Source organism: Microcaecilia unicolor, chromosome 14 (genome assembly GCF_901765095.1).
Source record: "Microcaecilia unicolor chromosome 14, aMicUni1.1, whole genome shotgun sequence".
NCBI classification, from domain to species: Eukaryota; Metazoa; Chordata; class Amphibia; order Gymnophiona; family Siphonopidae; genus Microcaecilia; species Microcaecilia unicolor.
The window spans coordinates 34,015,143-34,037,410 of NC_044044.1; the positions used below are offsets into that span (position 1 = coordinate 34,015,143).

The following is a 22,268-nucleotide window of genomic DNA, read 5'->3' on the forward strand; positions in this document are numbered from 1 at the left end:
TACCTGAATACAACTCACCTTGAGCTAAACACAGAAAAGCTATTGGAGCAAAACCAGGAATGGATCTGGCTGAAAGAGTGGGTTTGGTTAATGTTTGTGGGTGAAAATGAGGTTAGTCTCCAGACCAGGACTGTGTATGTGTGTTTGTTTGTTGAGAAAGGTTTACACTGTAAATCTTCCATGTATGCTCTGGCATTACACCCTAATCTCTGTCTTCCCCTCCCCCAATAAAATACAGCTGGGGTAAAAGCTTTAGGGCCCAGCGTCTTCCCTCCTGTTTGTTTCTGCAGAAGCTCCAGGTCTTACTGTTCTCTGTACCAGGATGTCTTCTGCAGTGCTGTTTATCAGGAGGAGACAGGGCATGGTGGGAGAAGACGCAGGAGGGAGGAGAGAGCCTGCTTCAACTTGGAGCTTGACAGTATTCCTGTTTTACTGAAAACTGAGGTGTGTTTGGAATAGGAAGAAGACACCCTATGCAGCAATAAGATACTCCAAGAACCCTCTTTCCAGGTTGACAGGGGAAGCGAGGGAGCGGGATTTCACTGTCTGTAGCCCCTGCACGCTGCATTATTCCCAGGGGCACAAAATGGGTCTGCCAGAAATCAATTGAGAATGTATACAGGCAGGAACAGATTTGACAAATATGTTTCAAAGTTTACCACCACAAGCCACAAATACATTTTATGTTTTAACGTTTTTATTGATGACACTCTGAAAAATACATCCTTGTACGCACATAACTTATGTGACATAACACACTCTCAAAGAAGAGGATATTGAATCAATACAATCAACACATGTATCATCAGCAATTTTCAGTTTCTTCCCCCTATAACTCTAACACCCGCCCTCCCTCCCAACCACCCTCTAGCCCCAAACTTCCAGATGTGAAAAGGCTAGTACTAGCAACATTCAAGTGACACCTGCTTTGTAACACAAATACATTTTAAAAGGAGTTAGCTTTTCAAAGAAAGATACAGACATCTATTACATTTGTATCCCGCACAATTCCCACTCATCGCAAGCTCTGTGCGGCTTACGTAGTAACAAATCACAACATTATGAAGTTAACAAAATCAAGAAGTTAACAATGATTTAAAGTATTATATAAAAATAAACCATAATTAGACTAAGGTAGGTAATAAGGAGTGGAGAGATAGTGAGGCAGGGAAGAAGAGGGGAGAGAAGCAGGGAAAAGGGAAGGAGGGAGGGGAGTAGGAAAGGGTACAGGGAAGAAGGAAGGGAAAAGAAAAGTAGGGACATATTAGCACTGTCTGTCTATGGGCCAGTCCCGGGGGGGGGGGGGGGGGTCATAATGGGTGTAGTAACAGTTCCTAATCATTATTTCTCTTGTTGATTTGCATATTTTTTTACCTTACTGTTTACAAATACTTTGGTGTGAGGCTCAAACTTGCCTCTGGTAGCAGATTCCCAAATGGGGGTGAGTATGGGGGGTCTGTGCCAGAGCCGGTGGTGGGAGGCGGGACTGGTGGTTGGGAGGCAGGGATAGTGCTGGGAAGACTTATGGGGTCTGTGCCAGAGCCGGTGGCGGGAGGCGGGACTGGTGGTTGGGAGGCGGGGATAGTGCTGGGCAGACTTATACGGTCTGTGCCAGAGCCGGTGGTGGGAGGCGGGGATAGTGCTGGGCAGACTTATACGGTCTGTGCCAGAGCCGGTGGTGGGAGGCGGGGCTGGTGGTTGGGAGGCGGGGATAGTGCTGGGCAGACTTATACGGTCTGTGCCAGAGCCGGTGGTGGGAGGCGGGGATAGTGCTGGGCAGACTTATACGGTCTGTGCCAGAGCCGGTGGTGGGAGGCGGGGCTGGTGGTTGGGAGGCGGGGATAGTGCTGGGCAGACTTATACGGTCTGTGCCAGAGCCGGTGGTGGGAGGCGGGGCTGGTGGTTGGGAGGCGGGGATAGTGCTGGGCAGACTTATACGGTCTGTGCCCTGAAAAAGACAGGTACAAATCAAGGTAAGGTATACACATAAAAAGGCACATGTGAGTTATCTTCTTGGGCAGACTGGATGGACCGTGCAGGTCTTTCTATGCCGTCATCTACTATGTTACTATGTTACATTATAAAACAAGACAGAGACTAGAATCCAGGAAACATTGTAATGCTCCATTCAAATTGTTTGTAAGATAAACACATCATAACATTTGTATGTTTAATACAAATCAAACACATGTTCATTTTATATACACTGTTATCTTTATTATATCTTTCAAAGACATTACATCTTAACTGTTTTTAAGACAAATGTATTCTGTTCAGATTAATATTAACATTTACTCTCTTTGACTGAAAGTAAAAAGTTCCTGATGTACTGACGCATGGTATGTTTAATGTGTTCAATATATTTCACATTTATGGCCATGTTTTATCTTAAGAAAGTGTTTTAATGTTACATTCACACTGTTATTTATGATTGATGCAGACCCCCGTGTCGGATCATTTATTGAAGGCTGTTTTTCAACTTAAACCATTAAAGAAATTCTGTCCCGTTTTGGGTGGCTCGTAATGCTTCTTTTTGTTTCCTACAAATACGTTATAAACATGGAAAGATAATGCTGGTATCACTGTATATCAAACAAGGGTCTGTGTTAGTCAGTTGCCTGGAGTTTAGATAAAAGAAGAGATACAAGTCACTTCAATCCTAATTGCCTCACATACAAACAGATTGTAAGCTTTCTCCGAACAGGAAAATATCTGCAGTACCTGATTATAACCCACATTGAGCTACTACCGAAATTAATAAGAAAAACCCTTCAGAATGTCCAGCCCAATGTGTGTCTTGAATTCTCAGGTGGTCGATACTATCTTTCCCCCTAAACCAACCTCTCCTCCTCCCCCATTCTCTATTTCTGTGGATAACACTCTCATCCTTCCTGCCTCATCAGCTGGTAACCTTGGGGTCATCTTCGACTCCTCCCTCTCCTTCTCTGCACATATTCAAAGACTGCTAAAACCTGTCATTTCTTTCTCTATATCACCACCAAAATGTGCCCTTTCCTTTCTGAGCACACTACCAGAACCCTCATCCACATTCTTATCACCTCTCGCTTAGACTATTGCAACTTGCTTCTTACAGGTCTCCCACTTAGCCATCTCTCTCCCCTTCAATCTGTTCAAAATTCTGCTGCATGACTAATATTCCGCCAGTGTCGTTATGCTCATATTAGCCCTCTCCTCAAGTCACTTCACTGGCTTCCTATCCGTTTCCGCATACAGTTCAAACTCCTCTTATTGACCTATAAGTGCATTGACTCTGCAGCTCCTCAGTAGCTCTCCACTCTCATCTCTCCCTACATTGCTCCCCGGGAACTCCGTTCACTGGGTAAATCTCTCTTATCTGCACCCTTCTCCTCCACCGCTAACTCCAGACTCCGTTCGTTTTATCTGGAGGGTAGCCAATGTTACTCCGATTTTTAAGAAGGGTTCCAGAGGAGATCCGGGAAATTATAGACCGGTGAGTCTGACGTCGGTGCCGGGCAAGATGGTGGAGGCTATTATTAAGAATAAAATTGCAGAGCATATACAAAAACATGGACTGATGAGACAAAGTCAGCACGGATTTAGTGAAGGGAAGTCTTGCCTCACCAATCTAATGCATTTTTTTGAGGGGGTAAGCAAACATGTGGACAATGGGGAGCCGGTTGATATTGTATATCTGGATTTTCAGAAGGCGTTTGACAAAGTGCCGCACGAAAGACTCCTGAAGAAATTGCAGAGTCATGGAATCGGAGGTAGGGTATTATTATGGATTAAGAACTGGTTGAAAGATAGGAAGCAGAGAGTAGGATTGCGTGGCCAGTATTCTCAGTGGAGGAGGGTAGTTAGTGGGGTCCCGCAGGGGTCTGTGCTGGGTCCGTTGCTTTTTAATGTATTTATAAATGACCTAGAGATGGGAATAACTAGTGAGGTAATTAAATTCGCCGATGACACAAAATTATTCAGGGTCGTCAAGTCGCAGGAGGAATGTGAACGATTACAGGAGGACCTTGCGAGACTGGGAGAATGGGCGTGCAAGTGGCAGATGAAGTTCAATGTTGACAAGTGCAAAGTGATGCATGTGGGTAAGAGGAACCCGAATTATAGCTACGTCTTGCAAGGTTCCGCGTTAGGAGTTACGGATCAAGAAAGGGATCTGGGTGTCGTCGTCGATGATACGCTGAAACCTTCTGCTCAGTGTGCTGCTGCGGCTAGGAAAGCGAATAGAATGTTGGGTGTTATTAAGAAGGGTATGGAGTCCAGGTGTGCGGATGTTATAATGCCGTTGTATCGCTCCATGGTGCGACCGCACCTGGAGTATTGTGTTCAGTACTGGTCTCCGTATCTCAAAAAAGATATAGTAGAATTGGAAAAGGTACAGCGAAGGGCGACGAAAATGATAGTGGGGATGGGACGACTTTCCTATGAAGAGAGGCTGAGAAGGCTAGGGCTTTTCAGCTTGGAGAAGAGACGGCTGAGGGGAGATATGATAGAAGTGTATAAAATAATGAGTGGAATGGATCGGGTGGATGTGAAGCGACTGTTCACGCTATCCAAAAATACTAGGACTAGAGGGCATGAGTTGAAGCTACAGTGTGGTAAATTTAAAACGAATCGGAGAAAATTTTTCTTCACCCAACGTGTAATTAGACTCTGGAATTCATTGCCGGAGAACGTGGTACGGGCGGTTAGCTTGACGGAGTTTAAAAAGGGGTTAGATAGATTCCTAAAGGACAAGTCCATAGACCGCTATTAAATGGACTGGAAAAATTCCTCATTTTTAGGTACAACTTGTCTGGAATGTTTTTACGTTTGGGGAGCGTGCCAGGTGCCCTTGACCTGGATTGGCCACTGTCGGTGACAGGATGCTGGGCTAGATGGACCTTTGGTCTTTCCCAGTATGGCACTACTTATGTACTTATGTACTTATATCTTGCTGCACCATATGCCTGCAATAGACTTCCTGAGCCCGTACAAGCTCCATCTCTGGCCGTCTTCAAATCTAAGCTAAAAGTCCACCTTTTTGATGCTGCTTTTAATTCTTAACCCTTATTCACTTGTTCAGAACCCTTATTTTATCATCCTCAGTTTAATATTCCCTTATCTCTTGTTTATCCTGTTTGTCTGTCCTAATTAGATTGTAAGCTCTGTCGAGCAGGGACTGTCTCTTCATGTTCAAGTGTACAGCACTGCGTACGTCTAGTAGCGCTATAGAAATGATAAGTAGTAGTAGTAGTCTTTGAGATTCTGGAATCTTGCTACTCTTTGGTATTGTACATGGAATGTTGCTACTCTTTGGAATTCTGGAATCTTGTTACTCTTTGTCCTTATCCCTTATTGGTCCTGTTTGTCTGTCCTAATTAGATTGTAAGCTCTGTCGAGCAGGGACTGTCTCTTCATGTTCAAGTGTACAGCGCTGCCTACGTCTAGTAGCGCTAAAGAAATGATAAGTAGTAGTAGTAGTAGTAAGAAGTGTCTGGCTGGTTAAATCACTCTGTCTGAGCCTGGACCAGAAATTCAGTGGCATTTCAATGGAGAGTGTCACTGAATACTTTCTCTGACCACCAAGGCACTCCTGAGGGTGCCAGGACAGTCTGAGGGTGTATCCAGAATTTATTCAGGCACTGTCAGTATTCAGTTCCAGTTCCTGGATAACTAGGTGGACAAATACTGGCTGTACCTGGATAATGTCCAGCTGCCACAAAAGTCCCAGGTATTCAGGACCGGTACTTGTGTATTTTAGGAATAGCATTAAGAACTATATACCAACACATGTTTGTAGGGCCCAACAGATGTTATATTCTTTACAACTAAGCAAGGCCAAAAGAAACTACTTCATTACTTTAACCGAAACATCTAAAAATCCAAATAAAATCCTGTTGAAAGTTACAACCCATCTCACCACCTTGAAAGAGAATCCTACGTCGATGTCAAACTATATCCCATCACACAACCAACTAGCCTATTCCTTTAGTTCTAAGATCCAAAACTGCGGTCCTTCCTACCGTTACCTGCAGTGTCTATAGCCTCTTCCCAATCAACTGTTCTACATTGGTTTTCATTTATTTATTATTTTACAGCACTTATACCCCACAATTTCCCACCGCTGGCAGGCTCAATGTGGCTTACAACATCAGTTCGTGTTCAACGTTCGTTGTTTCTACAGTGTCGTCACTGATTTCACCCCCTCACTCGCTTACATGCAGAGTACTGCAGGGTTCTATTCTTTTCAACGTTTTCCTCAGCCCACTTGCCACACTAATTCAATCCTTCAATGTCAGCACATACTACTATGCTGACAACATTTTTCTGATTCACTATACCAATCCTGATTGCATTGATCTGTCCCTACAACAATGCTTCAAAGAGTTGGCCTCTTGGTTAAAGAACTCTCAACCCAGATAAAAACTAATGCCTGCTGGATCACAGGCCACGCATCATAACCCCTGCTAGCACCAGTAATTTTTGATATCCCAATGTCAACTGTAGATTCCTTTTGCTATCTCGACTTCATCATTGACTCTCATCTGACATAAGTACATAAGTAATGCCACACTGGGAAAAGACCAAGGGTCCATCGAGCCCAGCATCCTGTCCACGACAGCAGCCAATCCAGGCCAAGGGCACCTGGCGAGCTTCCCAAACGTACAAACATTCTATACATGTTATTCCCGGAATTGTGGATTTTTCCCAAGTCCATTTAGTAGCGGTTTATGGACATTTTCTCAGCAATTTCTTCTGTACTTAAATTGGGCTTCTATAAATTGCAACCCTAGCCTTAATAGGAAGGCAATGCAACTGAATCGGCAGTGGAGTAACCCTTCCAAAGCGTGGCACATGCTGGACTAACCTGGGCAGTTTGATTCTTCCTTAAAGCACACTCTACAGCCAGCGTAGATAGAATTATAGTAATCAAATTGGGCCAAGACTAGAGACTGGACAAGTAAACTGAAAATATCTGGAGATGAAAGGCATTTACTTGTGTGGAATAAATTGCTTTTGGAATTGAGATGATCTCCTTCCCTCTTATCCTTCCAGGAGGTCTTGAAGATCATTTTGTTTTCTTTTTGAGTGCAAATCATTTTTATTGATTTTCTTAGAAACCAACCAAAACAACCAACCAACAGACATGCCACAATGACTATGAGGCAAATGAAAAACCAGTCAGGGAGTTCACCGTGTACTAATCTAATCATTTCCACGCATTGCTTCTGAGAACATAAGAATAGCCATACTGGGTCAAACTAATGGTCCATCTAGTTCGAGATATGGCAACCAGAACTGAATGCAATACTCAAGGTGAGGTTGCACCATGGAGCGATACAGAGGCATTATTATTCCACAGACATATCTTCCTTAATTCTTACATAGTAGTATGTTAATTTAGAACAAACCTCTTACTCTGTTCATAACTATATCTTTTGCAATATAATGTAAGCCACATTGAGCCTGCAAATAGGTGGGAAAATGTGGGGTACAAACGTAGCAAATAAATAAATTATAGTATTTTTGGTCTTGTTTACCATCCCTTTCCTAATAATTCCTAGCATCCTGTTTGTTTGTTTTTGGCCACCGCCACACACTGAGCAGATTTCAACGTATTAACTACAACAACACCCAGATCTTTTTCTTGGGTGCTTGCTCCCAAGGTGGACCCTAGCATCAGGTAACTATGATTCGGATTATTCTCTCCAGTGTGCATCACTTTGCATTTATCCACATTAAATTTCATCTGCCGTTTAAATGCCCAGTCTTCCAATTTCCTAAGGTCTTCCTGCAATTTTTCACAGTCCGCACGTGTTTTAACAACCTTGAATAGTTGTGTGTCTTCTGCAAATTTAATCACCTCACTTGTCGTTCCCATTTCCATATCATTTATAAATATGTTAAATAGCATTGTTCCCAGTACAGATCCCGGCAGCACTCAACTATTCGCCCTCCTCCATTGAGAGGAATGACCATTTAACTCTACCTTCTGTTTTCTGTCCAATAACCAATTCCTAATCCACATCAGAGCATTGCCTCCTATCGCATGAATTATTAATTTTCTCACGTGTCTCTCATGAGGAACTTTGTCAAAAGCTTTCTGAAAATCTAGATACACTACATCAAGTGACTCACCTTTATCCACATGTTTATTCGCACCTTCAAAGAAATGAAGCAAATTGGTGAGGCAGAACTTCCCTTGGCTGAACACATGCTGTCTCTGTCCCATTAAACCATGTTTAATTATGTGTTCCGTGATTTTATTCTTCATAATTTTTTTCCACTATTTTACCCAGCATTGACGTCAGGCTTACCGGTCTGTAATTTCCTGGATCACCCCTGGAACCCTTTTTAAAGATCGGTGTTACATTAGCCACCCTCCAAGCTTTAGGTACTATGGATGATTTTAATGATAGGTTATACATTACTAACAACAGATCAGCAATTTCATGCTTAAGTGCTTTGAGTGCCCTTGGATTAATGCCATCCGGTCCAGGTGATGTACTACTCTTTAATTGGTCAAATTGGCTCAGTACGTCTTCCAGGTTCACCGAGATTTCTTTCAGTTCCTCTGCATCATCACCCTTGAAAAACATTTCTGGTGCAGGTAGGTCTCTTATATCTTCCTCCGTAAAGACTGACGCAAAGAAGACAGTTCTGCTTTCTAGTATTACATTTCTATCCCTATTTTTGTTCTTGTTTCTTATGAATGATTTTTATCATTAAATAATATAAATTCTATCACTCTGGCAAATTACAGAGAGTGCAGGAACTGAAAACACCCAGCAAGCTGCCCACTCATGCCGGCAAAAGGCCTGCAGGTGGCAGGACCCTGTCTTGGGTTGGGTGTGGCTGGACTCTAGAGAAGGCTGGAATGCACTCGGCACCCCCCTCTCTCCTAGCCTCACTGCATACAGCTGCTCCTAATTATGCTGGCGGAGGATCCAGGGGTGAGCTCAGCTCCCTCCAGCTGACTGGCTGGTAGCCAGTCCAGGCATTCATGGAAAAACTGACAGTCTGAAGTTAGCATCAACTTGGACACCACTGGGCCTGCTCATCTCCTGTCCCCTCTTTGGTTCTCATCAGGGAGCCATCCCCTATGGCCAGTCTGCCCCAGCTGACCAATGTGCTTTAGTCCCCCTTCAAGACAGACACAAAGATTTGTATAGCAAATTGAAATAAATGATAAACAATAAAAACAGACCGAAAAAAAAGTTAAGAATGAGTGTGTGCAAAGGAAGGACAGCTGCAGACAGAAAAGAAGGCATTTAAACACCAACCCAGATAGGTTGGAGAAGAGACAGGCACAGAGGAAGGAGGGGGGAGGGCAGAAAAGAGTGTGGGAAAGGCATGATACAGTAATCCCAGCCCTGGGAATGAAGGGTGTTCAGAGACACCTCCAGAGGTCAACATCAGAAGAGACAGACCCTGCCGCAGTGTAAAGGGAGTGCACAGGGTCCAGCCTGCATCCCCCAGTCCCAAAGAAGCAACCACAAGCCAAATTTCTGTCTTTTTTTTTTTCTTCTTCTTTTTACGTAATTCTATAAAATTTGGGAGCGGCATTTTTTACAGTCCTTGGACTAAATAAAAGAAACGAGACAAGAAGAGAGAGGAGCTAAGAAGACAGCGGGCTGAGAGAAGGGAAAAAAAGCATCCCCCTTGGAACAAATAGTGAGTAGGGGCTGGGGAGGACAGCATTTTTTTCAGGCTGGGTGTTGGAGAAGTGTTATAGGTACAGAGCAAGAGGCAAGCGAAGTAGAGTCAGAGCCAGGCTGGACAGAGCTAATTAAGAGGGTCATGTACAAGATTTGGGCAAATTTAGGGCAGAAGGTGCCTCCTGCCAGGGGGGCAAGTTTACTAGAATGAGAAGAAACTAACATACACCCCAGATGCTACTTCTCTGGACCGTCTGAAAGGGGGAAAACATTTCCCCAAGATACTAGTGAATCAAGAAAAGGCTGGGAAATGTTTCCCCTAAGGATGGGGAGTTTTCCCCGCTTCTAGGGCTGCAGAACATTAAATTCTGGGACATAAGATTTAATTGCGTCTGGATAGGATACTCCTCCTGTTGCCCAAACCTTAAGCCTGATGCTGAGAGGCAAATAGAGTGAGAGACACACCAAGCGAGAAATGAGACAGGGAGCGACTACATGTGATGAGAAGGCACAGAAGTTCTCCCTCTTGTGGAAGGGGGGTTCTCCTCCCCTCACCAGCCTTTGACCTCCCTCTTTCCCCTGCAGGAGATGCTGACCTTGAATGCAGGGAGGCTGCTACTCTGTCTCCTCTTCATCTGCTCACTACCTGGTGAGTTTCTGTCTGCCACTGGTCACTTTGATGTCCACTAATCTGATCAAACTGCAGAGGCCACACTGGTTGAGGATGGGGAAGGCCCAGGCTTCCATGACCAGCAGCCATTTAATATAAGGATTGCAATCCATATCCACCCTTCCTCCAAGGGGATTCCTGTATCTCTGGTTATTGCCCCTGTTTTCCCCCTTCTGCCCCCCCTCCCCACCACAGTAGTTCTTGTATCTGTGGTCTTTGCCCCCAGGCTTGTTTTTCCCTCCTGTGATCCCCTCTTTTCTCTTTGTATTCCAGGATGGCTTCTGGGAGAAACTGAAGAACAAACTGATAATTCATCTCCAATACGAGTTGTAAGACAAGGGCAAGGGCAAGGTCAAGCTGAAATAGGTAAGTGACCCTTTCCCCCTGCAAGGTCACTACTCCTAGTAGTTAGATCAAAGGACTTCCCATCACCCCTCCCCCCCCATTGCAGCTGAAGAGCTCCATGCAGCTCATCCCCATCACTGGAGCTCTGGAGTACCAGGCCATTAGTTTCATGGCAGTATGTGTAGAAATAAATGTATCCAGCCACGTGTGTCTGCGGTCTTGGTTTTAGACAGACCCTACTGATCCACGGCATCACCATTCCTCAAGCGTTTTGGGGTTCATAAGGCTCCATTGTTCTGCCACTTCCTAGCCACAGTCAGTGTAGCTAGTAAAAGCCTACGGTCCCAAAGCTGGGCATGAGGTAGATGAGGGGGGAGGAGAGCAGGTGGGTTTTGCATCTCCCATTGTTCTCACATGGGCTTCCTGCTCCAGGATTATTTCTTGTAGTGTTCAAGACTGGATGAGTCGATCTGCCTTCACTCCTTCTTGGGTTTCTAGGTGGTCCACAGATGAATATGCTTGAGGTACATGTCATAGGTTTCCAAGAGATGCCGATTCATGTTACCTGTTAAGGTCAGGTCAGTTTGCTGGGCATGGGACGTATGCATTTGTGAGTTCCATGTTGTGGAAATCTAGGCCACTAGATATGACAGGAGGTTGCTTGTATGGCATTCAAAAAATAAAAAACTATAATCCTGGCTTTTTCTACAATACTGAGTGGAAGTGTAGGTTGGACTGTAGATGGAGGTGCTGGGGGGATGCTGATGTGAAGTTGTCCCAGTAGGGGTCTTAAGGTCTCTGTGCAGGATGGGTGCCTTACCTCTGTGTTTCTGTTCTTCTGCATTACTTTTGCACTTTCTGTAATTTGCAGAGCGCAGTCCTTTTTACCTGGGGTTGTGATATGTAAGCAGTAAGTATGATGAGAATTGTGGCTATGCTGAGAAACTGATTGGCTAGCGGATCTCTAGGCAGGGCAGGTTTGGGAAGTCCTGCTCTAGTGTGAACACAAACAGTAGTGAGTCTGGAGCAGGTGTGTCTTCACTGTTGAAATACAGGCAAGCAGGAGACCATATTGAAACTCGTAGTACCTGTACCATGGGTTTTCTTATGAAGCTTGGTGCACCTCCAAACCCTATCCTCTGATGATCGTTGAGCTGGCACTTCTAGAACCCCCCCCCCCCCCCCCAACAGGAAAAATCGGGCCACTGAGTCATAAACCGCAGCAGCTCTGGGACATTCCTGTTGGTTTGAGAGAGGAGGGTAAGGGTCCTCTTTTGGTGTGGACAGTTCCATTACGACTAGGATTGGGTCTTTAGAGCCAGGTGAGAGGTATATTTCTGAGGTGTTGGCAATGTATTTGTAGAGGGTTGTCTGTTTTACGCCAGCAGACCTCAGAGCCTTCCAGGGTTAATCCCAGAATTCCCAAACAGCACTGTTAGGGAAATGCATTCAGAAAAGCAATGATCATTGTATGTGTTTTTTGTTATTTTCCCAGACCCGCCTTTCTTCACTGATGGACCAGGTATGTATTTTCTCCAGAGCACCCCTCTCTTCCCTCCCTGCCTGTCTCTCTCTGATTCAGGTAATTTTCTTGGTTTTCCCTGTGTCATTAAAGTGACACTCAATGGTAAAAACAATTAATCACAGAGCCCAGCAGAAGAGAAAACACAGAGATGGTGCTGGCTCCAATTGTCTCTGCTCAGGTTTTGGTTCTGGCTTGGGGACAGGATTCTACAGATTTTGCTGCTCCAGCTGCTGTTTCTCCTCTTTCCCCAGAATTAGACAGTTTTTTTCCTGCTCATCCTTTTCGGGGGTTCTTTGATTCTCTCTCTGCTCTCTTTGGAATTTGCTCAGCATAGAAGGAATTACATTTCCTCTTCTGGTTCTGCATGCAGAGTCTAGCTGCTTGGACTTTCCATTTCTAATCTGTGGCTCCTCTCTGTGTCTGTCTCCCTGTTTCTACCTCTCTGATACCGTTTCCTTAACCCTCTTGTCCTCTCTTTCTATTGCACATCTCAGCGGTTTTTTTTTTCTTCTCCCATATTCTCTTCCCGTGAGTGTCCTTTCTCTAATTTCATCAGCTCCCAGACTAGAACCCAATTCTCCCCCAAAGTTTTGTAGCATTCCAGGCCTGAGGTGCAGAGGCCAAGGCCGGGTTTTGAACTCGGGCCGGCACAAGCACCGTGGTTAGAAAAGTCTAAGTTTTTCTCTTATCTTCTCTGGTATCTATGTGACAGATCCTGTACCTACACCACGTGAACCAGGTATGTGTGTGTGTGTGTGTGTGTGTATGTGTGTTAATGCATGTTGTGTAGCTAATGGGTCTACCCAGGTAACTCTGAATACATGCGCATGTCTGTGTTTGCATGTGTGTATATATACATAGATCTTTGCATGTGTAAGCACAAATAACTGTATATGTACATGTGTATAACCATATGTATGTAACATGTGAGCATGTTAAATTGTATGTATGCATATCATTGCACAGGTCTCTTGCAATAGGTGAGCAAGCAGGGCGAGCATGGTAGGCACCGAGGGGCACCATTAGACCCTTCTGAGTCCATCAGGGAGTTTCTGAACCTGCAGGTCCAAAAGGGGAAACGGCCTGTGGCCTGGGCACCATTTTCTTCCATAACTGTCCTGATATGTAACTGTACATATGTGTAAAACTGTGTATGCCTGTTTGTATGAACGGGTGCAGCTCTTTTGTGTGCAAATCTCCTTTTATTCAAGGCTATCTGTTCTTGCACTTTCTCTGCTGGGCAGTCTCTCTGTTCATGTCTCACTGCCCATGTCTCTGTGTGTCTCTTATTACCTGTGCCAGCCTATGCCTCCATGTTTGTCTCTCACTACCTGTCCCAACCTCTCTGTGCCTGTCTCTTATTGTCTGTACCGTTCCGTTTCTCAGTGCTTGTCTCTTACTACCTGCTCGCTCTCCTCTCTCTGTGCCTGTCTCTTACTGTCTGTTTTGGCCCTTTTCTTTGGGCCCCTCTCTTATTGACTGGACTGTGTTTGTTTAGGGTTACTTTATTTGTTAATATCCCTCTTCCTTGAGGTAATAACAGAATGGTGAGAGGATGGTCTCTGTCTCTTACTGCCTGTACCAGCCTGTGTCTCCACGCCTGTCCCTGTGCCCAGCTGGGACAAGTACAAATGATCTGTGAGGTAGACTGAGTAGGCCATAGGGTCTTTATCGGCCTTCATTTTTCTGTGTTGCTATGTTTCACTACATGTACCAGCCCGTATTTCTCTTCCTGTGTATATTCACTTGTGGTAACCTTTTCTTCCAGCCCAGGCTGATGCTGCAACCGTCGGGACCTCAGGTAAGAAAGGTGTTAATCCTCTCTTTCTGTATGTTTGGGTTAATACGTTGAAGAAGAGCCCCACCGGCCAACTCCGGTCCCCGTTTTGGGCTCTTGCTTCCTCCTCTGGAGAAGTCCTCAGTTCCAGTTGGTGACGGTGACAGATAAAGATACATAAGCCCTGGGAAAGAGTTATAGACAGCTGTTTTCTGGGTTTGGGGCAGCTTATACTTCAAAGCAGCTTCACTCTCTTCCCTTTCTCAGGTTGTCGGGAGGAGAAGTACCCCTGCACACGTGTGTACTCGGTACACAAACCCATGAAACAGTGTATCCTGTACCTGTGCATTACCAAGTGAGTGACAGAAGCTGCTGGGACACTGTCTTTCATCAACCCTGGCACATGCTTTCTAGCCCATCTCACTGACTCTCACACACCCTCTGTTCCATATTCTCTCTCTTTCTCACATGCTCATTCATTCCCTCTTTTTTTTTTCCCCCGTGGATTCCCTGTTGGTGGTCTCGTTCCTTAGTATGCGACGTGTTTATGTCATCAACAAAGAAGTGTGTTCCCGCCTCGTGTGCAAGGAGACTGAGGCAGCAGAAGGTGAGGGCATGTGTGTATATACATGTGTGTGAATTTGTGTGTTCCTGCCTCGTGTGCAAGGAGACCGAGGCAGCAGAAGGTGAGGGCATGTGTGTGAATTCGTGTGTTCCTGCCTTGTGTGCAAGGAGACAGAAGAAGCAGAAGGTGAGGGGATATGTATATGCGTACGTGTGTGTGAATGCGTGTACTCCTGCATCTGTGCAAGGAGACCAAGGAAACAGAAGGTGAGGGGATGCATATATGCATGTGTGTGTGTGAATGCGTGTGTATATGCATGTGTATGTTTGAAAGCGTGTGTATATGTGTGTGTGAATGTGTGTGTATATGCACGTGTGCATGTTTGAAAGCGTATACTCCTGCATCTGTGCAAGGAGACCAAGGAAGCAGAAGGTGAGGGGATGCATATATGCATGTGTGTGTGTGAATGCGTGTGTATATGCATGTGTATGTTTGAAAGCGTGTGTATATGTGTGTGTGAATGTGTGTGTGTGTGAAAGTGTGTATATATGCACGTGTGCATGTTTGAAAGCGTATACTCCTGCATCTGTGCAAGGAGACCAAGGAAGCAGAAGGTGAGGGGATGCATATATGCATGTGTGTGTGTGAATGCGTGTGTATATGCATGTGTATGTTTGAAAGCATGTGTATATGTGTGTGTGAATGTGTGTGTATATTTGAAAGCGTGTACTCCTGCATCTGTGGAAGGAGACCAAGGAAGCAGAAGGTGAGAGGATGTGTATATATGCATGTGTGTGTATGTTTTAAAGTGTGTGTGTGTGTGAATGTGTGTGTATGTTTGAAAGCGTGTACTCCTGCATCTGTGCAAGGAGACCAAAGAAGTAGAAGGTGAGGGGATGCGTATATGCATGTGTGTGTGTGAATGTGTGTATATGCATGTGTATGTTTGAAAGCGTGTGTATATGTGTGTGTGAATGTGTGTGTATATTTGAAAGCATGTACTCCTGCATCTGTGGAAGGAGACCAAGGAAGCAGAAGGTGAGAGGATGTGAATATATGCATGTGTGTCTGTGTGAATGCATGTGCTCCTGCCTTGTGTGCAAGGAGACTGAGGAAGCACAAGGAGAGGAGGTGTGTATATGCGTGTGTGTGCACCTGCTTGATGTTCAAATAGGCTGAGGAAGCGGACGGTGAGAGTGTGTGTACTCCTGTGTCTTGCTTAAGGAGACCAAGAAGCACAAGGTGAAGGGGTTTGGGTGTGTGTTTATGTTGTTGTATAAGGACAGTGAGGAAGCTGAAGGTGAATGGCATGCACAGCTGGGCATTTATTACAAAGTAGATGGTATGTTCACTTGGGCGTTATGGGTCATGCGTTTGATATACCTCCTTTCTGTGGTATAACCAAAGCAGTTTACATATCATATACTTGGATTTTCTCTGCTCATAAGAACTTAAGAATAGTCCTAAGGGGTCAGACCAATGGTCCATCCAGCCCAGTATCCTGCTTCCCAACAGCAGCCAATCAAGGTCCAATCTCGGGGCAAGCAGTGGCTTCCTCCATGTCAATCTCAATAACAGGCTATGGACTTTTCCTCCAGGAACTTGTCCAAACCTTTTTTTAAACCCAGATACGCTAACCGCTGTTACCACATCCTCCGACAGTGAGTTCCGTGTCATTTCATTGAGTGGCCCCTGGTCTTTGTACTTTTTGAAAGAGTGAAAAATCGATTCACTTCTACCTGTTCTACGCCACTCAGGATTTTATAGACTTCAATCATATCCTCCCCTCCCCCAGCCGTCTCTTTTTCAAGCTGAAGAGCCCTAACCTCTTTAGCCTTGCCTCATACGAGAGGAGTTCCATCCCCTTTATTGTTTTGGTTGCTCTTTTTTGAACCTTTTCTAATTCCGCTATATCTTTTTTGAGATACGGCCACCAAGTTTTATATCCATCGGGCAATGGGGGGGTTAGATTTTAGTAACGTTCCCAGGGTCACAAGGAGCTGCAGTGGGAGTGAAACCTAGTTCTACTGGTCTTGAGTTCATTGTGCTAACCATTAGGCTCCTCCTGCAACTCCAGAGTGCTGGGAGGCTATGGACAGGAAACCTGGGATGGGGTGGATGGATTGTGTCTGGTCTTCATGCAGCAGTTCAGGGAATAATTTAGCAAAGTGCTCCCTCTGGTGGTAAATTGTAAGAACTTCAGCTGCAAGAAGACCGCTCTTCCTGTTTCTCCTCCTCTTCCATCTCCCTCTCTTCCTATCTCTTTCTCCCTCTCCTGCTGCCCTTCCTCTAGTTTTAATCCTTGGTTTGGTCTTTGATTTAGTTTAGTTAAGAACTACATGTCTCCAATTGGAAAAACAATGTGTACTTGAATTATAATGAATGGTGGAGTTATGTATGCGTGATCAGGAAATACAAAACAATTTTGGCCCATAGGCGTAGAACCATTAGGTCTGTTTTGTGGACCTGGGCTCGTTTAGATCTCTTTTGCCAGGAGCCACATAGCACTCATTGACCTGGGGTATCCATACTATTTGTTTACAGGTATTGCCATGGACCTCTGATTATGTTATGCTGACTTTTTTTTTACCATATTTGTGTTTATTTTTGGGGGTTTTTTGTTTGATTTAGGGTTCACTTTTGTATTATTTGTATGACAATATATAAAATACAGAATGTAGCGGGGAGGGGTGGGATAAATACTTAAAAGATTGATGATGGACTGCAAGACTCTGGTTATATGGAGTGCACTTCCAAGTTGGAATTTTTGTAAAACAAGATTGTGGAATATGTTGGTTTTTCTCTGATCTGTCATCAATAAAAAATGTTAAACCTAAAAAGAACTACATGTCACGCAGTGGTATTAAAATGGTGTCTGAGAAGGGAGAAAACTTGCACCCTGCTCTTGGCCTAAACTACCCTTTATCTCTCCCCACCCCCATTTCCAGATGACATTTGCCGGCAGCTGTCCGGCCTACCTCCACGCCGTTTCAGCCGGTCCAACGGTCGCCCTTGCAAACGTGCAGCAGGAGAACTGCAGGGTCATCGCATCGGTTGAGAGACAGGGGACAGCACCCACCCCACCGACAGTGGCCTCCCTCCTTTATCACATTTCTCTGTGGCCTTCTGCTCCTCTCCACAGCTGTGATGAGTTCTGACCGGTCTTTGTACTTTGTCTCACTCCTGGACCACACTGGAAGGGCTCCTTATTCTCTCTCTCTCTGGCCACTTTTCATTTCTGTACTTGGGTCAATCACTCAGCCACACCGTGCTTGGTCCCGAGTCTAAAATGGAAACTAAGAGAACAGCCAGAGAGAGTTCTAACTTTTAAAAGGTAGTAAGGAGGTGTAAGAGCTGGGCAAAAGTCTTGCCTCCTTCCATATCTGACAGCTGTGGTTCTGTATACACTAGCTTTTCTGTCTTGGAGCAAAGCTGAAGATAATCTGGAAAGTCGTGGAAGGCGTCATTGATCTCCAGTGAGTTTTAATACAGATCTTGCACCTGAAGTGAAAACCACAAGACTTGTTTGTTTTACACAAGCCTTGAAATTGGTATAAAGCTGGTATTTAGCATATGTGCACCCTGCTTGTAGATTGCAGACCTGTAAGCCTGCTTCCCCCCCCCCCCCCCAGCTGGTCCCTCTTTTTTTCACCCTCTGGACTAACCTTAGTGAGGCCAGCGAGCAGACCCTGACATTAGCCACAGCCACTAGTGCTATGTGGTACAATTGTACGCTTTCCTTCAAGCCGCCTTTAATATGTTTTTATATAATAACCTTGCTATAGAAGTGTTAAAACCCACTGTATGGCTGGGATTTCTGTCAGATTCAATGTCATATTCCCTTCCTGCACAATAAAGGTTTTGCAAACTTCTTTCACCAGAGCTGTTCTTTTGCAAGTGGAGGGGGTAAGGGTGGGGCAAAGAGGAACTTTTTTATTTCCTCTGTCTTTTTTTTGTTTGCTTTATTTTTGGTAATAGCCTCACTTTATTAGGAAACAAACTGATGCAAAAGTGCACGTCCATAGAAAAGAAAGAAATGGGGGGAGGGTGCTATGGGCAAGAGAGAAAGGCTAGGGCATGGTTAGGAGTAAGGTTTGTGGGGAGGAGGGCAGGAGAAGAGAACATACATAAGAGCAGGGGCGTAGCCAGACACCTACATTTGGGTGGGCCTGGGCCCAAGATGGGTGGGCAGAAGAACTCCGCCCTGTCCTACAAGTGATTTGGTCTCTCACTCTCTTGCCTGCATGCCATATGGTCTCTCAAACATCCCCCCTACTCCGCATACCTTTTAAATAGCAGATTTTCACCGGCAGCGAGCAGCAACTAATACGCACTGCTCATGTTGGCCCCACAGTCTTCCCTCTGATGCAACTTCCTGTTTCCACATAGGCAGGAATACATCAGAGGGAAGGCTGGTATGCAGGAGGGACAGTTGTTGGGAGTTTTCGGCTGGTGGGGCTTGGGGATCCCTGCCAGACACCATAGGTGTGCTGCTACTGGGTGGGCTTGAGCCCAAAGTGGGTGGGCCTAGGCCCATCCAGGCCCACCCTGGCTACGCCACTGCATAAGAGTAGCCATGCCAGGTCAGACCAATGGTCCATCTAGCCCAGTGTCCTGTTTCCAAACAGTGGCCAAGCCAGGTCACAAGTACCTGGCAGAAACCCAATCCTGGCAACATTCCATGTGTGAGGTGGATGACAGGAGGAACATGAGGGAGATTGGGTTTGGAGAAGAAGGCAGGGAGGGAAAAGGTAGGAGGGTGACTGGAGGATGCTGTTTGTGGAGCAGGGCTGAGATATGTGGCAAGAGAGATGCATGGGGTTGTGGTCAGATAGGAGGTGCAAAGGGAGGGGAGCACTGACTCTGAATTTGGGTTTTTCTATGCTAAGGTTGGGTTGCAACTGATCACAGGGAGCTGGTGGTGGGAAGAGAGGCAGTTTCTAGAGGCGATGAAACCTCAAGAAATCATTGCTCAGACCTTCTCCCTCCCTAGCTTCCAATCGAAGCCTCTCTGCTCTACAGTATCTACAGTTCAGACCCACATCCTGTCACCTGCCCAGAGTTTGTATGAGTGAAAGTGTTTGTTTTAGAGGATGGTTCACCCAGTGTGTTTGTACATATATATATATGTGAGTGTGTATGAGTATATTTAGATATATGTATAGGCCTGGTATTGTGCTTTATTTTCAGCCAGATTTAAGAGCATAACTTTTTGAGCTGAAATTTTTATCCTAATTTAGGCCTGTCGTTTGTTTTAAATTTATGAATCTAATGCTGAAAATCAGTGCTAAGCTCATAATTTGTTTTTCCCGCCCTAAATCCACCCCGTTACCCATTTTTTATGCTCCTACGTTTAAGAGTTCAGGGAAATTTTGAACCCAGTAAACTTTCAAGAGGCCAATTTAGCAACGTAACTCTCAAAGTTAGAAGCATAAGTCATTTGAATATCAGGCCCAGTTCAGTAGGTTGCAAGATGCCAAGCAACATGGGTTTTTTACCAGACGGAGATCATGCCAAAAGAATCTGATTGATTTCCTTAATTGGGTGACCAGAAAACTAGATAAAAGGTCTGTTCTGGATGAGCTATACTTGGATTCCAGCAAAGCCTTCAATATGGTTCCCCATGGGAGCCTTATAAAACCTGACCAGCGTAGGGATGGGTCCCAAAGTAGTCAACTGGATTTAAAAACAAAACAAGTGTTCGACTGACAGACGACAGTGTACCAGTAAGTGGCATTCATTTGGAAGAAAGGTGAGTAGTGGAGTGCCTCAAAGATCAGTCCTGGGGCCAATGCCGTTCAGCATCTATATGACTGATATGTCTGAACAGGGGTTCTTGGGACCCACATAGCCAGTCAAGGTTTGATAAATCTGCACACAACGGAGGTAGTGTATGCTAATTGATCTTGTTCCTATTCATTGTGGATATCATGAAAAACAGATTGGCCTAGTGTGTCCTGAGGACTGGGTTGAGAAGAGTGGCGTAGCCATAAGTGGGCCTGGGTGGTCAGGGGCCCATCCACTTAGGGCTCAGGCCCACCCATTTAGTGCTAGCTAGTGGGGATCCCAAGCTCCGCCAGCTGAAGACCTCCCCATGATGGTGCAGAAAACACTGCTCTCCACTTCAGCAGTCTAAACTTCCTAAGCTGTCTTACTCTACAACTCCTTGGCCAGATCCTCTTGCTCTCTCTAATTTCTTTGTAACACAATTATATTATTGACCCTGTAATGGTGATGCCATAACAGATCTTTGTAAGCCACATTGAGCTTGCAAATAGGTGGGAAAATGTGGGATAATAGAAATGCAATAAATAAATAAATAAAGTAATCTACAAAAGTAGAGGACTGTTCAAACACTAGGCAGCAAAACCTTAATGCAAAGAAGTACAGAATGCAAATACCCAAAGCAGCTGTGTGTGTTAGCAGGGAGAAGCTGATGAGCACAGAGCTTGAGATGATAGTATCTGAGGATCTGGAGATAGCAGAAGAGATGTGACAAAGCAGCAGCCAAAGCAACAAGGAAGCTAAGCTGCATAGAGAGGGATGAGGTGATAATGCCCCGGTCCAAGTCCTTTGGAGAGGCTTCGCTTCCAGTATTCTGTTCCGTTTCGGAGGCTGTAATCTTGCTACGGACTTAAAAAGGCCAACGTGGTAAGACTTCTCCATCAGAACACATATGAGAAGAGACGTGTATGCCGTAGAGGAGAGGAGGGATACGATAAATGTTGGTACTTGAGAGGAGTCACTGAGTTAGCAAACCTTTTCCAAAAGAACAGGAAGGTTTACATCTAGAGGACATTATATAAAGCTGTAGGAAAACAGAGTCGAAATACTTTCTCTTGCAGAAACAGTGATGGATGTCTGGAACACCCTCCTGAAAGAGGCAATGGAATAAAGAACGGTGCTGGATCTCTAAAAGGGAAAGAAAAAGTATGCCAAGCACAGAGCACTTCAGCTAAATAATGACTTTTCCATTGCTAAGACACCATAGAAACATAGAACATGACGGCAGATAAAGGCCACATGACCCATCCTCTGTAACCCCTAATTCTTCCTGTTCCTAAGCCATCCCACATGCTTATCCCATGCCTTTTTTAAATTCTGGAACAGTTCTCGACTCCACCACCCAAGGGCGTAGCCAGACAGCAGATTTTGGATGGGCCTAGGCAAGAAGTGGGTGGGCACAAAGTGTTCTCCCCCCCCCCCCCCCCCCATGCCAACAAAAATATCTCAGCTGGTGGGAAAATGCTTCTCTCCACCTTGGTAGCATGGGCTGAAAACTGAGCATGCACAAGTGCAGGTATCTTGGACAGTAGCGTTTTCGTTACCATCAGGGAGAAGTCTTCAGCTGGCAGAGCTTGGGATCCCTACCAACTACCACCAAACATGTGCTACTGTTGGGTGGGCCTGAACCTTAAGTGGGTGGGCCCCGGCCCACCCAGGCCCACCCGTGGCTAAGCCATTGCCACCACCTCCACCATAGAGAAAGAAACCTGCACTGCACTAACACCACAGGCACAGGGAAAGTCACCTGCACTGCACGGCAGGTACAACCCCAACACCACAGGCACAAGCCCAACACCACAGGCACAGGGAAAGTCACCTGCACTGCACGGCAGGTTCAACCCCAACACCACAGGCACAAGCCCAACACCACAGGCACAGGGAAAGTCACCTGCACTGCACGGCAGGTACAACCCCAACACCACAGGCACAGGGAAAGTCACCTGCACTGCACGGCAGGTTCAACC

General features: G+C 45.4%; 2 protein-coding genes across 3 annotated transcripts in view; both read left to right on the forward strand.

The window, feature by feature from the left end:
* The window catches only part of FOXJ2 (forkhead box J2), a 584,760-nt gene that overhangs the window by 460,849 nt on the left and 101,643 nt on the right, over window positions 1-22,268 (forward strand). The gene's annotated exons all lie outside the window — the stretch shown is intronic.
* On the forward strand, window positions 9,320-18,390 carry MFAP5 (microfibril associated protein 5). 2 transcript variants are annotated; one of them, XM_030187252.1, is made up of 9 exons: window positions 9,321-9,651; window positions 10,221-10,284; window positions 10,579-10,671; window positions 12,146-12,172; window positions 12,888-12,914; window positions 13,944-13,976; window positions 14,220-14,307; window positions 14,486-14,559; window positions 17,466-18,390. In XM_030187252.1, the coding sequence occupies exons 2-9, from the start codon at window positions 10,224-10,226 to the stop codon at window positions 17,573-17,575; spliced, it is 513 nt and encodes a 170-aa protein (XP_030043112.1). In that variant the 5' UTR covers window positions 9,321-9,651; window positions 10,221-10,223; the 3' UTR covers window positions 17,576-18,390. The 2 variants fall into 2 exon arrangements, with proteins under 2 accessions (XP_030043113.1, XP_030043112.1); XM_030187253.1 differs by lacking the exon at window positions 12,888-12,914 and having other exon boundaries at window positions 9,320-9,651.